Source organism: Lactuca serriola, chromosome 5 (assembly GCF_051521515.1).
Source record: "Lactuca serriola cultivar US96UC23 chromosome 5, Lser_US96UC23_V15, whole genome shotgun sequence".
NCBI classification, from domain to species: Eukaryota; Viridiplantae; Streptophyta; class Magnoliopsida; order Asterales; family Asteraceae; genus Lactuca; species Lactuca serriola.
The window spans coordinates 78,179,790-78,199,201 of NC_136412.1; the positions used below are offsets into that span (position 1 = coordinate 78,179,790).

General features: G+C 29.0%; 1 protein-coding gene across 1 annotated transcript; it reads right to left on the reverse strand.

Moving 5' to 3' along the window:
- Positions 1–312: 312 nt before the first annotated feature.
- LOC145052675 (aspartate--tRNA ligase 2, cytoplasmic-like) lies at positions 313–4,540 on the reverse strand. Its single transcript, XM_079000532.1, has 10 exons — positions 3,935–4,540; positions 3,736–3,846; positions 3,519–3,632; positions 3,146–3,436; positions 2,938–3,048; positions 1,294–1,347; positions 1,141–1,220; positions 931–1,046; positions 721–835; positions 313–629 (listed from the first exon to the last, which is right to left on the reverse strand). Exons 1-10 carry the CDS (start codon positions 4,424–4,426, stop codon positions 503–505), a joined length of 1,611 nt encoding a protein of 536 aa, XP_078856658.1. The 5' UTR covers positions 4,427–4,540; the 3' UTR covers positions 313–502.
- Positions 4,541–19,412: the final 14,872 nt, after the last annotated feature.

Consider the following 19,412-nt stretch of genomic DNA (forward strand, 5'->3'; position numbering starts at 1 on the left):
AAGCCCCGTTCAACACTACAAGCTTCTAGCGTTTAGTTACAAAACACTACAAATCCAAATGTTACTTCATGTAGCGTTTAACAAAACGCTATATACTACCAGCTACCAGCTAATTTTGCCGAACAAGCCATTAGTTTCTTAAAAAGTATCTTATAAGTTATTTTTTGGCTTGCTAAACATAACTTAAAAAAGGTCGAAAAATAAACCAGCTTATCAGCTACAGCTCACCAAACCCAGTCTTTTAATATCTATTTTTGAGAAGCTTAGAAGACATTATAGCATGTGATACTTTTGTTGAGCATAACCGACCCATACAAAACTACTACTTTTTAGTACGTTCAGCTACATACATACTAAGTTTTTCCGTGAAATTCCAATTAGAGTTCCAATTTATTTACAACCAAAAACAGCAGGTTCCAACTCCACCGTTACAAACTCAGTCAACTTCTATTGTTTCACATACCAAAAATGGCAAAAGCCCATGTTCCAAAAGAAAGCAAAATTACGGTTCTAGCCTTCGAGGGTCACGTGGAAAAAGTGACACTTTGCGGATGTTGTCGAGGCCACAAAAGAGCATCACAACGCGTTCCAATCCAACTCCAACCCCACCATGTGGTGGCGCACCATACCTTCAGCAAACGCCACAACATATAATTATCAACATATAACAAGGGTAATTTCGTAAAAAGTTAGGACTTAATAAGAATAGACTACATATACCTAAAAGAATCGATGTATGACGATATGGTTTTGACATCTATGCCACATGCTGTTGCACGTGCCTCTAGAAGCTCAGGGATGTGCACACGTTGAGCTCCAGAAATTATTTCCTCCCCTGGATGGAAAAAAACAACATATGGAACTTCATTATCAAATTTACATACTTACCCCTAAAAGCTCGAAGGTTTTCAGGGCTACTTTCGACATTACCTCTAATGAAAACATCAAATGAGTTGCTATACAACGCGTTGTCAGGACAAGGCATTGTATAAAAAGGTCGAACTGCAAGTGGGTAACGGTGTAGTATATAGAATTCAGTTCCATACCTATAATTATAAGAGGAAAAAAAAACATTTTAGGGGTAAAATTGGAAGAAAAAAAGTATAGGGTAGGTCAATAGTTTTGAGAAATTAAACATACTTTTCCAAAACTAGTTTTCCTAATATTCTTTCTGATTCTGTGTTAAGATCCCCAAGTGGATCCACCTCAATGCCAGCATCCTGTTGAATCATATTTTAAAATTTAAGAAGAAAAATAATTAAATTAGTAAAAGATGTTATATTTTTTATTAACCTTCAGCATTTGAATCCCTTCTTCAAATGTAAGCCGCAAGGTTTCACGCAAGTACTGCACATTTAATAACAAACACAACATCAAGAAATTAACATATTATAAAGCAAATAATGCTTTATAAAACCAAAACAAAGGGTAATTCTGCCATTTATCGTTATTGATATACCATCTTTTTCATCCAAACACAAGAAAGATTTGAACTGATTCAAATTCCAATTAAATTCCTTCACATTCCAATTCCTTAAAGAAAATCAAATCTCTTTCAAAATATTCCATGAACCAAACAGAGAATTGGAATCTGATGGAAATGCAATCTGTCATGTGTTTAGTTGCTGGAAAATGCAATGAAATTCAATATACAAAAGAGCAAATTACAGAATAACCATTATCATTTGGGCAAAATTAGTGTTTAACCACTAATACTTAATTTTTTCCAATTAAACCATTAAAGTTTGGGATATATACAGTAAAGTCCCAATATTTTCATCGATTTGACAAGAAAGTCCTAAACTTTATTTTTTTGACAGTAAAGTCCAAATTACCGGCAGTTTTTGACACTTTTACCCTTTTTCCCCGGTTAGCCGGTAATTAGGACTTTTTTGTCAACAAAATAAAGTTTAGAACTTTCTTGTCAAATCGTCAATTAGGACTTTACTGTCAAAAAAATAAACTTTAGGACTTTTTTGTCAAATCGTTCAAAATATTGGGACTTTAGTGAATATATAATTTTTTTTGTTAGAAATTTAATGGTATGATACTTTTTAAGCATAAGAGTTATTGAAACCTTCTCTAATCAGCTAGATCCTATTGAAATCTTTTACGTTTGCTTCTTGTTAAATCGTTTTTTTAATCTCAACGAACCGACATTGAAAAAAATTGAGATAATCAAGAAAGAAAGAACGAACCAGGGTTGTGTTGGCTTTTTGCAGTCTCAAAAATGTATCATACCATTAAATTTCTAACAAAAAAAATTATATATTCACTAAAGTCCCAATATTTTGAACGATTTGACAAAAAAGTCCTAAAGTTTATTTTTTTGACAGTAAAGTCCTAATTGACGATTTGACAAGAAAGTCCTAAACTTTATTTTGTTGACAAAAAAGTCCTAATTACCGGCTAACCGGGGAAAAAGGGTAAAAGTGTCAAAAACTGCCGGTAATTTGGACTTTACTGTCAAAAAAATAAAGTTTAGGACTTTCTTGTCAAATCGATGAAAATATTGGGACTTTACTGTATATATCCCTTAAAGTTTCAAACCTTGTTCCAATTTAACCATTTTTACTTGATGTCAAAATAGTGAAATTGGAAAATCATTTGTGAAACTTGATATAAAAGGTCAAAATGGTTAATCTGAAAAATATTATCCAACTTTTTATGGCTTGATAGAAAAATTAAATGCCCAAAATATAATGGTTTTTTTTTGTAATTTTCCATGATGAAATTGAACGACTTCTAAATTTTGTTACTTTTATATACCACTATCTATACATACTGATTGTATTTTGGTGTTCTAAAAAAAGGAGAACATTAATCCATTTGGCAACCAAACACGCCCAGAATGGAATCTCCAATTCCAGTTCCGCAAAAATCATGAATCAATCACATCACCATTACACAAATAAAAGAAGAGAGGATTTGAATTACTTTCAAAGGAGTGAAGGGGTATTGCTTCCCAATAGCTTCCAGCTCTTTCTTGCATCTTTCATTCAATTTGTCAAACATGTTAACAAAAAGTCGGTCAACAACATCCATCACCTATAAAAACCCACTAAAATTTCAAAACTATAACTTTACATATACTTTAACATAACCAAAATTTGTTTTTGATATATAAACTGTTTATAAATCATACCTCAGAATAATGTTCTTTAATCTCCATTTCAATATCAAGACCTGTGAATTCACACAAATGTCTATGGGTATAAGAGTCTTCAGCTCTAAAAACGGGACCCACAATAAAAACGCGACCAAGATCACCACAAATCGCCATCTGTTTGTGAAGTTGGGGTGACTGTGCAAGACATGCTGGCTGTTTCTTGTAATCCAATTTAAAAACAGCTGCACCACCTTCACTAGTGCCTGCAGTTAACTTTGGAGTGTAGATCTCTATAAAATCTTCATCTAGCAGATACTGCCTAAACAACTGCACAAAATCATTTCAAAATCAGTGTTAAACACACACACACACACACACAAAAACACACATCTATTCTGTTAAGTTTTACATTTGACACTTGGCACTCAAGGCGATAAATTGCTTGATTTGCTGGAGTTCGCAAGTCCAAAATTCTGTAGTTCAAACGGGTATCCTGATTAACACGAACAAATTTTTCTCCAGTCTGCATAATTGAAATAACCATGTTAGTGTACAAATGATGATATACAAAATCTACAAAAGAGTTACAATTTTTGCAGATTAAGTTTGCATTCTTCATAATTTACCTCCAAAGACTTCTCTATTTGAGCTTCACTTCTGGAAGCATCTTCAACATTTATAGGAAGAATAGCAGCAGCCCTGTTTACACAATAAATCTTCCTAACTTGAACTTCAACCTATCAAATAACTACGAATGTTATTGCTTTTGTTCAAAAGTTAGAGAAGTATTGGGAAAAATAAAACAAACACACTTAAGTATTTCACCTGCTGAGAGGTTTCTTTGATGGCTTGTGGGGGAACTTTTACCAATCCTTCAATGTCAACAAACGATTCTTTGGTAATCGTCATTGCATACTTAACCATCTGAGAGCTAACGATGCCAGGAGCCACCAACACACATTGCACTGTATATCCCTTCTCTCTTACAGTAAAAAACGTCATATTCTTCCCTAAAGCGCGAATCGTCTGAACCCGCCCCCTTATTAGCACAGTGCGGTCTTTGAGTTCTTCGGTAAGAGCGCTAACGGTGGTCCACACACGTCCGGAAATAGCCTTCGACTGAAGATCTTCCATAGGAATGTCCCCATAGTTCGCGGCGAGAGGGTCAGGAGAGTCGATGGACACGCCAGCAACGCCAGATGCGGCGGCGGCAGCGGCGGCTGCTTCCTGACGGCGACGGAGCTTTTCTGCCTTGGCAGCCTCCTTTTTTGCCGCTTTTTTGCTGATTTCTTGTGATGGTTGCTGTTCCGGTTCCATTGCAGGGAGTTGGGTGTTCTGATTTCTGGATTGTAGCGAAAGGTATAAAGAGCGAAGGTTAATAGCACAAAAAACCTGTATATATGAAGGAAACTGATAAATCCACTAATATGCCATGCTATTGGTCACAAAATAACGGAATGATTCCTTAACACACGTGGTTTCTCTCCCTATTTTAATTTTCTAACCTATTGCCTTTTTTTTATTTGATTTGTAAACTTGGAACCCACGTCTCTATTTTTTATCAAACCTTTAATTTTTACCTTATCTTTATTTTTTGTATTATTTTAATTTTGATTATATAATAAATAAAAAAATTAATTAAAATTTTAAATGAAAAATTAAATGGAAAAAAAATGTAGCCGTGATGGCAACACCACAACGACATATATCCGAATCATGTAAAAATCATATATATCTTAGATATGTGTAATATAAGTTGGTATCACGATCACTGACTGCAATTTATAATATTTCTCTGCAATTTATAATATTTCTCGAATCTGTGGTCCTTATTTTATTTGTGAGCGCGAACGCATAAATAAAATAATTTTCTTGTTTATTTTCGTTCGTTTAAAAATTATTTTACCATGTTCGTTTATTAAGATGCTTAATGAACATAAATGAACGGATATAAACAAACATAAATGAACGGATGTAACCGGACAAACATGAACAAAAATAAATGACCATTACCATCCAAGCGAAGAACCATACACAAATATATGTATTCATATCCATTTATTTGTTTAGTTAAACTTAAATAAAGGAACATGAATAACCATCATTTGTGTTCGGCCGATTTGTTTACAGAGAATCTAAGCAAGTATCAGACTCTCAAATAAAATAAAGGGCACAGATTAGAGAAATGATATTTCAAATTTCAGTATGTGACTGTTATTTTATGATCGTGATACCAGCTTAAATGATATATATATATATATATATATATATATATATATATATATATATATATATATATATATATATATATATGATTTTTAATTGATTTTGATACACATAGGTTTTCGGTGTGGTGTTGGTATCATGTCTATATATTTTTTTTATTTAATTTTTGCCTTCAAATTGTAAATAATCTTGTCATATATATATATATATATATATATATATATATATATATATATATATATATATAAAAGACCATGTTAATTTTGTAAGACATGAGGATGTGATCGTTACTCATCTTGGAGATCAGAAAATAAAAAAATAAATCTAAAATGCAAAATAAAAAAGAAAAATCCAAAAATTCTTTTTTTAGTTATTATTTTGGTCATTTTATTTATCCAAAAATAATAATAATAAAAATTACCATTTTTTTTAAATATATGTGAAATATTATAATAGAATGTTACACTGTAAATATTCAAATTGAATTTTTACAGTGTTAGAATATTTTAGTATTCTACTAGAATTGTTAGATATATTAATGTATTCTAAAATTTTACTAAAATTGTTTGAATTTGTAGAATATTTTAATATTCTATTAAAATTGTTTGAATATTTTTAGTCTAATATTCTAATAGAATATGTGGATACTCTAATAGTTTTGTTGTAAAATTTTATATTATAATACTCTATTAGAATATTTTATAGATATTTCAAAAAAACTGTATTTTTTTTAAATATAAATGAAGAAAATAATATTTAAAAAAACAAAATTTTCAGTTATTTTGTATTATAAAAATATTTTTTCTTCAAAAGAAATGGTTAGGATTGCGTCCCAATATCTCACAAAATATAGTGATCTCAAATAAACCTAAACTTATATATATATATATATATATATATATATATATATATATAGAGAGAGAGAGAGAGAGAGAGAGAGAGAGAGAGAGGTAAAGATTTAAATGAGAACCACTAAAAGTTAGGAACCATTTTTATTAAGAGTATTTTTGTCAATTTCAAAATCACCGTTAGAAAAACGAACCCACTTCTTCTTACTCATTCATATTATCTCTCATATTTCAAGTTTTGTTCATCTTTTCTAAAAGCTCCAAGACCACAACCACCACCAGAGATCAAGACCACCGTCGGAGATCGCCACCACCATCGGAAACCGCCATCTCCACTGGAGACCACTGTCTCCCTCGTTGCACCAGATCTGAAGTCCTCCTACTCCACATTTTCCGCTTCTTCTCTTTCTGTCAAACACCTCCGCCAGACACCGCCGTATCACCGTCTCTGCTTTAGATTTGCTCCGACAATGATCCACCAAATACCGCCGGATTTTCACTTAGAGCTAGAATGTATCAGATCTGAAATCTATTAGCTTACTCATATCTAGTTCACTTCCACTCTTTGCCTCTAGATCTAAGCTTAAGCTACCGTCTTTGTCTCAACCGACTGCAAATCGTCTCTAGCCACCGACCGTCGCCGCCTCTAAAATCAACAAATCCATGTATTTTAACTTAGACTTGGTCTGATCTGGTTTGTGATACTCATGGATCAGAAGCTAATGTAAATGACACTCTCAAATCTACTCTACCACCACTCATAGCCTTGATCCTCATCATGCATATTAAAGGGGTGTTTGTAGATGACAAAAGTCATTTGAAAAAGTTACAAAAAGTTAGGTTTTCTGGACTTTTCCAAAAAATTGATTTTCCTTCTATTCAAAATCCAAAAGTTGCTTTTAAAAATCATTTGCCAAACATCTTTTAACTTTAATATTTTCCTAAAAGGACTTTTGGTATATGAAAAACTAAACTAAACACCCCCTAAAAATCTCACATGTAATGTTTAATACAAAATTAACTTTTGCAAAACAAAAAGATATAAAGGACGAACGTCATGCTTGCTTCTTTTGTAGGTAATTTTCTACACACATTTGAATTATTTATTTGAATCGGGTAAAGTATAGTTTAATTATAGATATAATAGATAGTCTAGGTATTAGTTTCAAAATAGATATGTATAAATATAATTTACCTGTTGGACTTATGCTTATGCTGGACTTATACATGTACTTTTTGTATTCACACTTTAATTACTCATTTTGTAGTTATAGCTCCCTGGTTTTAATTAAATAGGTCGAATATATATAAATATAATAAAGGAAATATATTAACATACAATGCAGTGGATCTATGTATATATAATGCAAGTATTTTATATATACTTATATATGAAGTAACTTTGTTAGTGATAATTATATGTATACGTTATTTTGTACTAGGTGAATGTCTGCGCAACGCACAGAAACACTTATATAGTTGAAGTCTTTACAAATATATGATTTTTTAAATATAACAATAATGTTGTTGTTAAATTTGATATAATAATTTGTATATACTAAACTGATATAATATATTGATTATTTTGAATTATATGATAATATATACATTTATTATAACTTCTTAATCTCAATCGTTTGAATTACTTCTACCCGCGAGTTACACATGAATATAATTAAATATAATATATGATTTGATGTTATTTATAGTTGTTTTTATTGTTAACTAATTTTTTAAAATTTATTTGCTTAATGTTTTAATTTCTATCATTATAATTATTTAAAACATCAAACATTGTTTTTTTATTTTAAAGCTAACAATATAATCATTTATATAGAGTTGTTTTTAACTACTGTTATTGTAAGTTATTTTAAGCTACTTATTTGGAAACTTTTAACGATTATAAAAATATATTTAAGAAATATTTTAGTTAAATTGAAATTACAATTTAGTTTTTGCTTTTATCACTACAATTTATCACTTTTAACTATTTATAAAATATTCTTTAGTTTTTTTAAATAGAACTGAAATTTATATTTGAGTTGCCATTGTAATACGTAGAAACACCTATATAGTTGAAGTCTTTACAAATATATATTTTTTTTAAATATAACACCAACGTTGTTGTTAAATTTGATATAATAATTCGTATATTAATTTGATATAATATATTGACTATTTTGAATTATATGATAATATATAAATCTATTATAACGTCATAATCTCAATCGTTTCAATGACTTCTACTCGCGAGTTACACATCAACAAATTAAATATTATATATGGTTTAATATTATTTATAGTTGTTATTTTTAACTAATTTTTTAAATATATTTGCTTAATGTTTTAATTTCTATCATTATAATTATTTAAAACATCAAACATTATTTTTTGATTTTAAATGTAACAATACAATCATTTATATAGAATTATTTTTAACTATTGTTATTATAAGTTATTTTAAGCTACTTATTTGAAAATTTTAACGATTATATAAATATATTTAGGAAATATTTTAGTTAAACTGATATTACAATTTAGTTTTTGTATTTATCACTATAATTTATCACTTTTAACTATTTACAAAATATTATTTGGTTTTTTTAGTGGAACTGAAATTTATATTTAAGTTGACACTGTAATATTATATTTAAATTAACAATTTAAGTATTTTGTCCAAACTATTCAAAAATTGTAGCTTTAAACTGATAATGGTTTACATGCAACAACATTTTACATCTAATAAATTAAGTATAATATGTTAAAATTTAAAGACATAACTTTATAAATAGAAGTAAATATATTATTTTAAAATTAAAATTTAGTCTATTTATGATTACACTTTAGGTTTGATATTTATTTAACCTTATTAACCAACTTACAATTATTATTAGAAAGACACTACAATTTATCACTTTGAATTATTTATAAAATAATCTTTGGGTTGTTTAAGTTAAATACAATTTATATTTAAGTTGACCCTATAATGTTATATTTTAATTAATAATTTAAGTATTTTATACAAATTGTTCAAAAATTATACCTTTAAAATGATAATGGTTTACATTCAACAATATATTAAAACTAATAAATTAAGTATGATATGTTAAAAGTTAAAAAACATAGTTTTATAAGTAGAATTAAAGATATTATTTTAATATTGAAATTTAGTTTATATATGAATACACTTTAGATTTGATATTTATTTAACTTAATTACCAAATTATATTATTATTATAAAGAAATTGAAAAGTTATTGGAGTTTCAAATTAATGTGGTGAAAGGAAAAAAGAATGGGGGTTTCAAATGCATGAGATTCAAGAAAAAATGTTAGCTTTATAAGTATGTATGATGTATATATTATGAGGATCTGTGTTATTTAAAAGTTGTAATTAAATCCAAAGTTGAGATTATGTGTTAAAAATATATGAAGTATATATAATATGGTTGGCTCATCCTCTTTATTTTTTGTCCACTCACCGGAAAAGAAGCAGCTTCAAAGCTCGTATGCGGCAAGAGAAGGATGTTTCATGTTGGTTAATTAGTGTTTTTGTTAGTAAAAAACCAAGTCAAGAGCTTGTATTTTGAGAGAGAAAGATAATTTTAATTTACTGCTTTCTTTAATTTTCTGTCAATGTTAACACGAATTAAGTAATAGTCTACTAAATGTGTTACTATGTATTAGGTACTAGCTTACTATTAGTTTTATACTTGTTTATCACTTAACCTACGACCTAGTCTTAAAAAATAGAGAATAAAAGGTAACTATTTTGATAATACTCTATATTTTTTTTATATGATACAATGAAAAAAATAAGATACATAGTTTATTAAATAATTATCAAAACATAGAATTATATTCTACAAATCATATTCTTAGTTTTTGTTTTTTTTTTAAGTTTTTTTTTCTATTTTAATATATAATGATAATATAATAACATAATAGAGTTTGATATACTATATTTATAACAAAAAGTCATCGTTTATAAAGAACAATACATACATTATATTTACTACTTTTGCTTCTTATATTCGTTTAGTTTTATTTTTATTTTATTGTTTGTTCCGTTAAGAATTTAATTATTTTTAATGTTAAAATTTGAACTATTAATTATACATATTTTGAGTTTGATTTTTCAAGAATATATATAATATAAGCTCTATTATTCTAGAAGTCTTGTTCTGCCTTTGATCCGCCACATGATAAAAAATAGTTTTATTTTAATAGTTTTTTTCTTTTGTTAAAGTGTGAATTTAATATTTAAATCTCTAATTTGTTGTTTACTTTTGTGCATCTTAGTTTTATCTGCTATTACGTTGTGAACCTAAGTTTGTTTTCTTATTTTTTTATAATATTTGTTTAAAATACTAAGTTGTGAATCAATTGTTATTAAGTTGTGAATCCAAGTTTGTTTTCTTCTTTGCTATTATTTGTACAAAATTGTTATTCATAGTTTATGTTTTATGTTTTTTTATGTTGTGAATTAAGTTTAGAATGTGTGTTAAAGTTAGTTTTAACAATGAATGAGTAAATTAATATGTTTTTAAGTTGTGAATACTATGAATGAGAGCCCTAAACCGTTGTATTAAACTATGAATGAGAATCTTGAAATACTATATTAAAATATGAATTTGTGTGGTGTATATAAGGTATTTGATGAAATGTTTCAACAAAATCAATTATATTTTCAAGCTTCAATACTATGAATGAGAGACCTAAACTACTTTACTAAATTCTGAATTAAAGTCTAGAAGTGTAGGTTTTAAGTTGAAAATATGATTGTGAATGTATATTTTTTGTGTATTAAACTTTGAATGTATTATATTAAGTTGTGAATTTTGTGTATTAAATTATGATGTGACTGTATTAAGTGGTGAATTGATTATATTAAATTGTAAATTGACTGTATTAAACTGTTGTTTTTTTATTAATTCTTTGTTTGCTAAAGTATGTAAAATTTAATCTAATTATAAATAAAGTAAGCAAAATTTAAATTGTGAATATTTGTTTAATTAAACTGTGAAATAAGCACTAGTGTATATATCTGAAGGTATATATGTAAGTTTTAAATTGAGAATATAGGTGTGAGTGTATAATTTTTATGCATTAAACTGTGAATTTTTTATATTTAGTTGTGAATTTTGTGCACATAACTGTAAATTGACTGTATTAAGTTGTGAAATGATTGTATTAAGCAGTGAATTTTTAATGAGTTTTGTATTAAAATATGAATGATTTATATATGAATGTTTGTATTAATTTTTTGAGAATATATTAATTTTTTGTGCTGTATAAATATTTAAGAATGTATTAGTTTTTATAATTATTTTGCATTAAACTCTAAATAAGATAATTAATTGGTTTATTAAATTGTGAATATAATATTTAAGTTGTCAACTAATGATTTTATATACAAATCTGATTTTGAACGAATGATTACGATGGTGGCACAAGTGGTTAGTGGTGACGTTTAGTAGTTGATGGTTGTAAAGTTTAGGTTTGACTTTTTTGAATATGTGAATCATTGTATAATGAATTGTATTATGCTATGAATTTTACCTATTAAATTAATAAATAATTGTATTAAGTTGTATATTTTATATAATATCTATGTTAAAATATGAATGAATGTATGCATAAAAATATATAGTTGTATATTAGTGAATTAATATGTTTATTAAACTATGAATTTAGTGTTTAAAATTGTGACTATATTTTTATAAACAAAATATTTTTTAAAGAAATCTTCCATTTAGGAAAGAAAAAAGTGAATTTATCAAGACAATTCTATTTTTATTATTAAATTTTGGATATTTGGTTGCAAAAAATGAAATGTTTGTGTTATAAAGTATTACCAATCAAATAAGAGCTACAATGTTTGATCTATTAAACTGTGAATCCGACCAAAAAATGTCACTGAATTTATGTTAGTCCGACGGCGATATAACGACGGTTTGACGGTGGTCCGACGACAAGTTTAACTAGTTGTAAGCTAGGAATTGAAAATTTTTACTTAATACAATATAAATGTTGAATTTGTTCAAAATGTCATGAATAATAACATTTAAAAAAATGGTTCTTATGGTTCTTAACATTTTTAGGTTTTCATTTGAAATATATATATATATATATATATATATATATATATATATATATATATATATATATAAATTAAAATAAAACAAAAATTACATTCAAAATGAGGGTCGGATTGGAAAAAAGGGACGTCGGTTTCCATGTATACAAATGAAAATAAAAATAGGCTACAGAATTAAAATAAAGGCAGGCATCATGGATCGTAATGGCATAAAGGGAAAACTTCAAATTTATTAAGTAGATAGATAAAAAAAATTAGTAGATTTATCAGCTCCCATATATTGTATTAATCTTGCTCTCTTCAGCCTAACTTTTCTTTTTCTTGTATCACATCGTATTTCCAAAATAATTTATTTTTCCATCTTTGATCGGTCACCAAAAAATTATGTCCTTTTGATTATTATTTTTTAAACAATTATTTTAGCCATGGACCTGTTATCGATAGGTATTTTAAAATGTAATAGCTCAAAATGAAAACAAGAAGACATTTAAAACAAGAATCGAACTCGTGACTTCTCCTTCAAGGTAGGACATGTTAGCCGGTGATTTAAAGGTTTTTTTGTTATCACATGAAAACCTATTATGCTACTTGGAATCGGGTGCTAAGAAGGGCTCGCTACACACCCTTCCCTATATTGTATTAATCTTGCTCTCTTCAACCTAACTTTTCTTTTTCTTGTATCACATCGTATTTCCAAAATAATTTATTTTTCCATCTTTGATTGGTCACCAAAAAGTTATGTTCGTTTGATTATTATTTTTTAAACAATTATTTTAGCCATGGATCTGTTATCGATAGGTATTTTAAAATGTGCTCAAAATGAAAACAAGAAGACATTTAAAACAAGAATCGAACTCGTGACTTCTCCTTCAAGGCAGGACATGTTAGCCGGTGATTTAAAGGTTTTTTTGTTATCACATGAAAACCTATTATGCTACTTGGAATCGGGTGCTAAGAAGGGCTCGCTACACACCTTCCCCTCCCCTTCCCCCCCCCCCCCCCCCCCCCCCTTGCGCCAAGGAGCTCGCCACCGCGTCCTCGACATAAGCCCAGAGAGAGAGAGAGAGAGAGAGAGAGAGAGAGAGAGAGAGAGAGAGAGAGAGAGAGAGAGAGAGAGAGAGAGATTGAATAGTGCTTGGGTTTTCCACCTTTGACTAGAATTCAAACCACATTTGATCATCTTTTTAACAAAATCTTTCATTTTTTATAAAAAATAGTTGTTTTTTAACTAAAAAAAACTCATATTTTCACATTTTAATCCAACAACTATAAATAAACACTCAAATCTTAGCATTTCATACATACAATATCGTTATTTGTTTGAAAAAAAAATTCTCCATCCACCAGACACAATGTTTTCACCTAGCCAAAACAAAACTCCCCCCCCCCCCCCCTCCCTTAAAAAAACACTTCAAACCTTCAATAGGTTTCATCTCCAACTTCTTATTGACCTTCACTAGATCATGCATACTCTTCTCAATTCCGTTCTCAACTCATGTCATTTTACCAAAACCAACCTTAAACTAATTTTCAATACGAACCACACCATCTAGTCGATGAGTCTACTAATTCTTCTGATGAAGGACCAGTTCAAGAGCCCGAAGTTGACCCCAATGGAAAACGTAGAGAAAAGGAAATATGCCATGGATGGACGGATAAAGAAGAGAAGACATTGGGGCAAGTATGGCTAGATGTATCGGAGGAACCGTCGACAAGGGACAACCAAAATTCGACAACTTTTAAATTTAGAGTTTGGAAGGGCTTTTGTGCCCGGATGAGTAAGGAGTATCACACTACTAGTCAAGTATACTTGAAATGGAGGACCGTCAACAAAAATGTAATAGAGTCCAATGGCATCTACATGAACGCGACTCGCAACCCGCAAAATAGTGTAAATGAGGTGGATGTCATGGCAAAATGTTGTCAAATTTATAAGGAAAAATTCGGAAAAGCTTTTGTAAATGAGTCATTTTGGGGAGTTATGAATAACAAACCAAAATGGTTTGCACTAAAAAGTGTTGATGATTTTGTGGGTATGTCCAAACGAATCAGAACTTTTGAGTCAACTCATAGTTAATCTTCTGATGCGCATGTCGGTATTGACCTCAACAACGAAGATCCTTATGAAGTTCCACCTGATCCTATGGGACGAGATAGAGCAAAAAGAAAGCTAAAAGGTATTCAAAGTTCATCAAGTGAAGTGGATAAGATAAGGAATGACATTCAAGTGTTGGACGGTAAGCTTAAAAAATACTTCATCTACACTTTTGACTTTTGAAATCTTTATTCATCAAATTTGACCTATTTTTATTTGTGTTATGTATTACTTGATGAAACTTATAACAATTAAAAGACATTTAAAACACAATTCATATATTTTGCATCAAGTATTATATATTAAAAACAAAAATATTTAAGGTCAAAGTTGAAGAATAAATACTTCAAAAGTCAAAAGTAGACATGTAGTATTTGGAAGTGGGAAAGGAAAGAGAAGGGAATCGTGCGCTAAAGTTTTTTAAAACGTGGATCGGAGTTGTCTGAAGAGGATTGGATTTTCATAAGTACAAAGGCAGAAATTGCAAGATAATGTAATTTGGATAAGAAGTAGGATTTATGTCTTAAATATAGCTTTTAATTATGTTTTAAGTCAAGTCATGTTTTAATCTATGTAGTCGTATTTTAAGTTTTAATGTATTGTAACATTTTATATTTAATATTAAATGTTTGTGTTTTATAGATATAATTTATTTATGATTGAAAAAAAATCAAGTGTGTTATGGGTGTTACCACTCCCTGTGAAATGCTAAAAAAAGATGCTAGCAAGGTGGCAACAAAAAAAATGACATGGCAGCATAAAAATGATGCGACAATATGCTAGGAGTGTTACCACTTAGTCATCATAATTTGAACCAACATGTTACCTATTGTCATACTAAGAATATGTATCAAAATACAATGCATGAATAGAAATTAATGTAAAAGTACATGTAATATATATATATATATATATATATATATATATATATATATATATATATATATATATATATATATATATATATGAAGGTACAAAGTTATAATAAGGAAAAAATGTTATTTCTTGCATTTAACCTTTAAAACTCCCATCTCATTTATTTGGTTTCTCAACAAATATGTCATTAGAAATAGTCAATTGTTTCTTACACGAGTTAAAGATTAGCATGTCGCATTGTTTATTAGATGTCTTGGATTTGAGACATACATTAGGTCTTTTCCTTCATTTTATAATACATGTATATGTGAAATATAGAATACACCGGTAATACAAAAAAGAGTCATTGACGTATTAGCTAACATGTCCCACCCCTCAAGGAGAAGTCACGGTTTCCACTCTTGCCTTCAACGCCTTTAACTTTTTCGGTTTTAGCTATTACATTTTAAAATACTTACTCAATGACCGATAAATGGCTAATATGAAAAAAAAAATGTTGGATTAAGGTATCTAAGCCAATAACTAAATTGGTGTATTCTTAAATTAGAAACAAAGTCATTTTTAGGTTGCCCTCATAACTAATAACTTGATAGAATGACTTTTAGAGAGAGAGAGAGAGAGAGAGAGAGAGAGAGAGACTAGTTTTATATTTTATTATATGATTAATAAATCGTAACAAATGATTTGTTAATATATTATATGATTAATATAGTAATTATAAATAATAATAATTAATTAAGAATTAATCAAAAATTAATTGGATTTAATTTAGGTTAATTATAATTAATTGGAAGTGCAGGGACAAAGTTGTAAGTGTCCAATAGTTGAACAAGAGATGGATTCTAGAACCCCCCCCCCCCCCCCCTAGCATGGCTGGTTTTGCAATGGCCTTTTAGGGTTTCTTGAATTCTCATTATTGATAAGTAAGGAGTTTGATAGTTACCATATTTGAAATATTATTATATTCAAATTAGGGTTATCCAATGCTTCCTTATCGGCTATAAATATGACCCGTATGGTCTCACATTTTCGTCCACTTCCCTAAGCCTCATATAGACAAAAAATATTTTGCTAAGCCTCCCCTCTCCTCAAGTTTTCTAGTTATTAGGGTTTTGGGTACAAGCCATTAGATGCATCCAAGCTCTGGGTGCTTGCTTTCCAAGGAACTCAAGGAATATTTTTTATTGATTAATTGATTTAATAATCAAGAGGTATGTAACCCTAATCCTTGTTGTGATTTTCAATTTCATAGCCTCTCTCTCTCTCTCTCTCTATCTCTCTAGGGTTTCTATATATTCATTGTTAACTGCTATCAATAGAGAAAACATAGATCCTTCTAGGTTGCATGTGAACTTAAGAGTTTAAGAGGTTTTCCATCACATGAACTTTTTTTTATAACCTAGAAAACTCATGAGTGGTATAAGAGCCTTAGTTTTCTAATTGATTGTGCATATAAATGAATTGATCAAAATTAGGGTTTATGAAATTTAAACCCTACAGGATTAAGATTTTCAATAATGGTTAGGGTTCTTGAAACCCTAGCATCTACCATTATTTTCAAATTTTGATAGGATCCATTAGGGTTTATAGTTTCCTTAATTATAATTTTAAGCCAGAATTTCGTATATACACTTGCTAAACAGCTAAATACCGTATTTGCCCGACCTAAACCCTAAACATCGTATTTGCCCTTCCTAATATTTTATAATATCATATATACCCAAGTCTATTTTTTAAAATTATTTTTATTGATTTTTATTTTCTTTTACCATTTTAAAATCATTAAAACTAAAACAACATTTTAATGGACAATATTGCCCTTATTTCTAAATTCCAATTCAATACACAAATCACGTTTTTTTGTTACACAATCACGTTTTTTTTGTTAATCACGTTCACAACCTGCTTCTTCCTCACAATCGTTGCTTCGTCCTCACGATCACAGCAGGCTCCTGCTGTCACACACACATCACGGACACACATAAGGTAATTGCTTTCTACCTTATTCCCATTTTCCATAGTTTTAATTTCGTTTATGTTGATTTTGTTGTTGTTGATTGATTTGTCTACATGAAGAGTGTTCATATATATAACTATATAAGTGAATGTGTAGAAACCTATCAAATACAGATGATCATAGACACATGTCATCTTGAAGAATCTACTTATGAAGGTGACCTATATGAATCATATTTATGTTTGTGCTCAGCATATGACCAAAAAAGTCCAGATGTTCTCAAAAGTGTCACCTGCAATTAGTGTTCACAACATTTTCAATAAGCAACGTAGAATTCACCCTCATTCTAAAACCTAAATAAGGACAAACTATTTTAGTGGAATTAATAATTCCATTCCTTCCCATGATTGTAAATTGAATAATTTTATAACTTTGGGTAATGAATGTCTGGTGTCACAAGTGAACATACATATAACTATTTCGTTTGGGCTTTTCATCGAATACCTGGAGTGCAGGTTTGGTGACACAATCACACATTATCAAGAACACAAACAAACATGAGCATTTAAAGGAGGAGGCGATGACATTTGATAAGTTTGACCACATTTGGTAATAAATATAAACAACTTCACGTCGACAATTCAATAAACAACAACGAAATTGGAGAGAATGAAATAGGAATATGGTTGAAGCGAAAACATGAGACGATTACCTAATGTTGTGAATGTGATCTCATGCCGATGGAGGATTGGAGTCTGAAACTGCAATAGTGATTGGGAAAACATATATGAGCACATAAGTATCAAGGGGCGTTATTTTCCATTTAAAATGTATTTTTAATTATAATGATTTGATATCATGAAAAGGAATTAAAAGTCGATAAAAATAACCAAAAAAATAGATTTTGGTATATATATGATATTATAAAATATTAGGAATGACAAATATGATATCTATGGTTTAGGTCGGACAAATACGATATTTAGCTGTTTAGAAAGAGCATATACGAAATTCTACCCATTTTTAAATGTCTTAAAATTTGGATAATTAAAAACCTAGTAACCCTTATCCATTGTTTTCGAAAATTTGAAGGGTTATTAGGATAAGGGTTAAATTTGAATTATTTATTAATCGTTAATTAAAGATAGTTATTTAATCCATAATGGTTTAAATTGAATTATTTTATATCATTTAATTGAATATAATCATTTAAATCCTTAACGAGTTAGTTAATTTAATTGGTTAATTAAAGGATAATTGGTAAATCATTAATAGATTAAAATTAATTAATTATTAAAGGTTTAATTCGAAAATTGATTTAAAACCCTAATATTTTGAAAAGTTTTAACATACACCTTATACTATGTATGTTTAAATATTTAATATATTATATGTATAAGACAAGTCAGTTAATCAATAGTAGGCCTCACTCATGAAGTCATGCTATAATGATGGTATAAGGAAATGACCTATAAAATGACTGTTGAATGGGTGTCCATTGTCACTCACTGCTTCCTTGCGTGGTGGAGGGTCGTTAGTCGAACAAGTTGATAGGACATAACCTCATAAAATTTCGATGCAATTAAAGTACTAGAACCTTTTATTAAAATCTCAACTTTAGTTACTTTAGGACAAAATTTGAAATGTATGCTAATCGATGAAAACGTACATCACTCTTTATATGTCGTTAGTGGATCATGCATGGTTAACTGGTACACTAATTTGGGACTATGAATTTGAGTGATGGAAAAATCAAAAATTATTATTGTTAATGGAGCGTGTGTGGTTTACCGATACATTAATTTGAGATGATAAATGACATCAAATTTTTCAAGCGGATTTGCATGGTTATTCACATCTTGTTTGTGATCCTCGACATCTCAGCCACAAATTTGAAGAGCATAATATGATATTAAAAATGACATTGATAAGATTCAATGAATCTCAAGCGATATATGAATTTCATGTTAGATTGAAATTAGTAATTTTGTATTACTTATATTAATAAATTCATAATTAGATTATGACATCCCTCTTCTTTGTTGTGAATTATATATACGATCCTAGCCTTGAATATTTATTTTGGATTACAATATTAAGGAATTATATCACCAACTAAAACTATGTCTCTTTATATAGATGTCTAGAAACGGTGAACTCGTTGCTACTCAAACCAGACCCTCAAACTCAAACTTCTCCATAC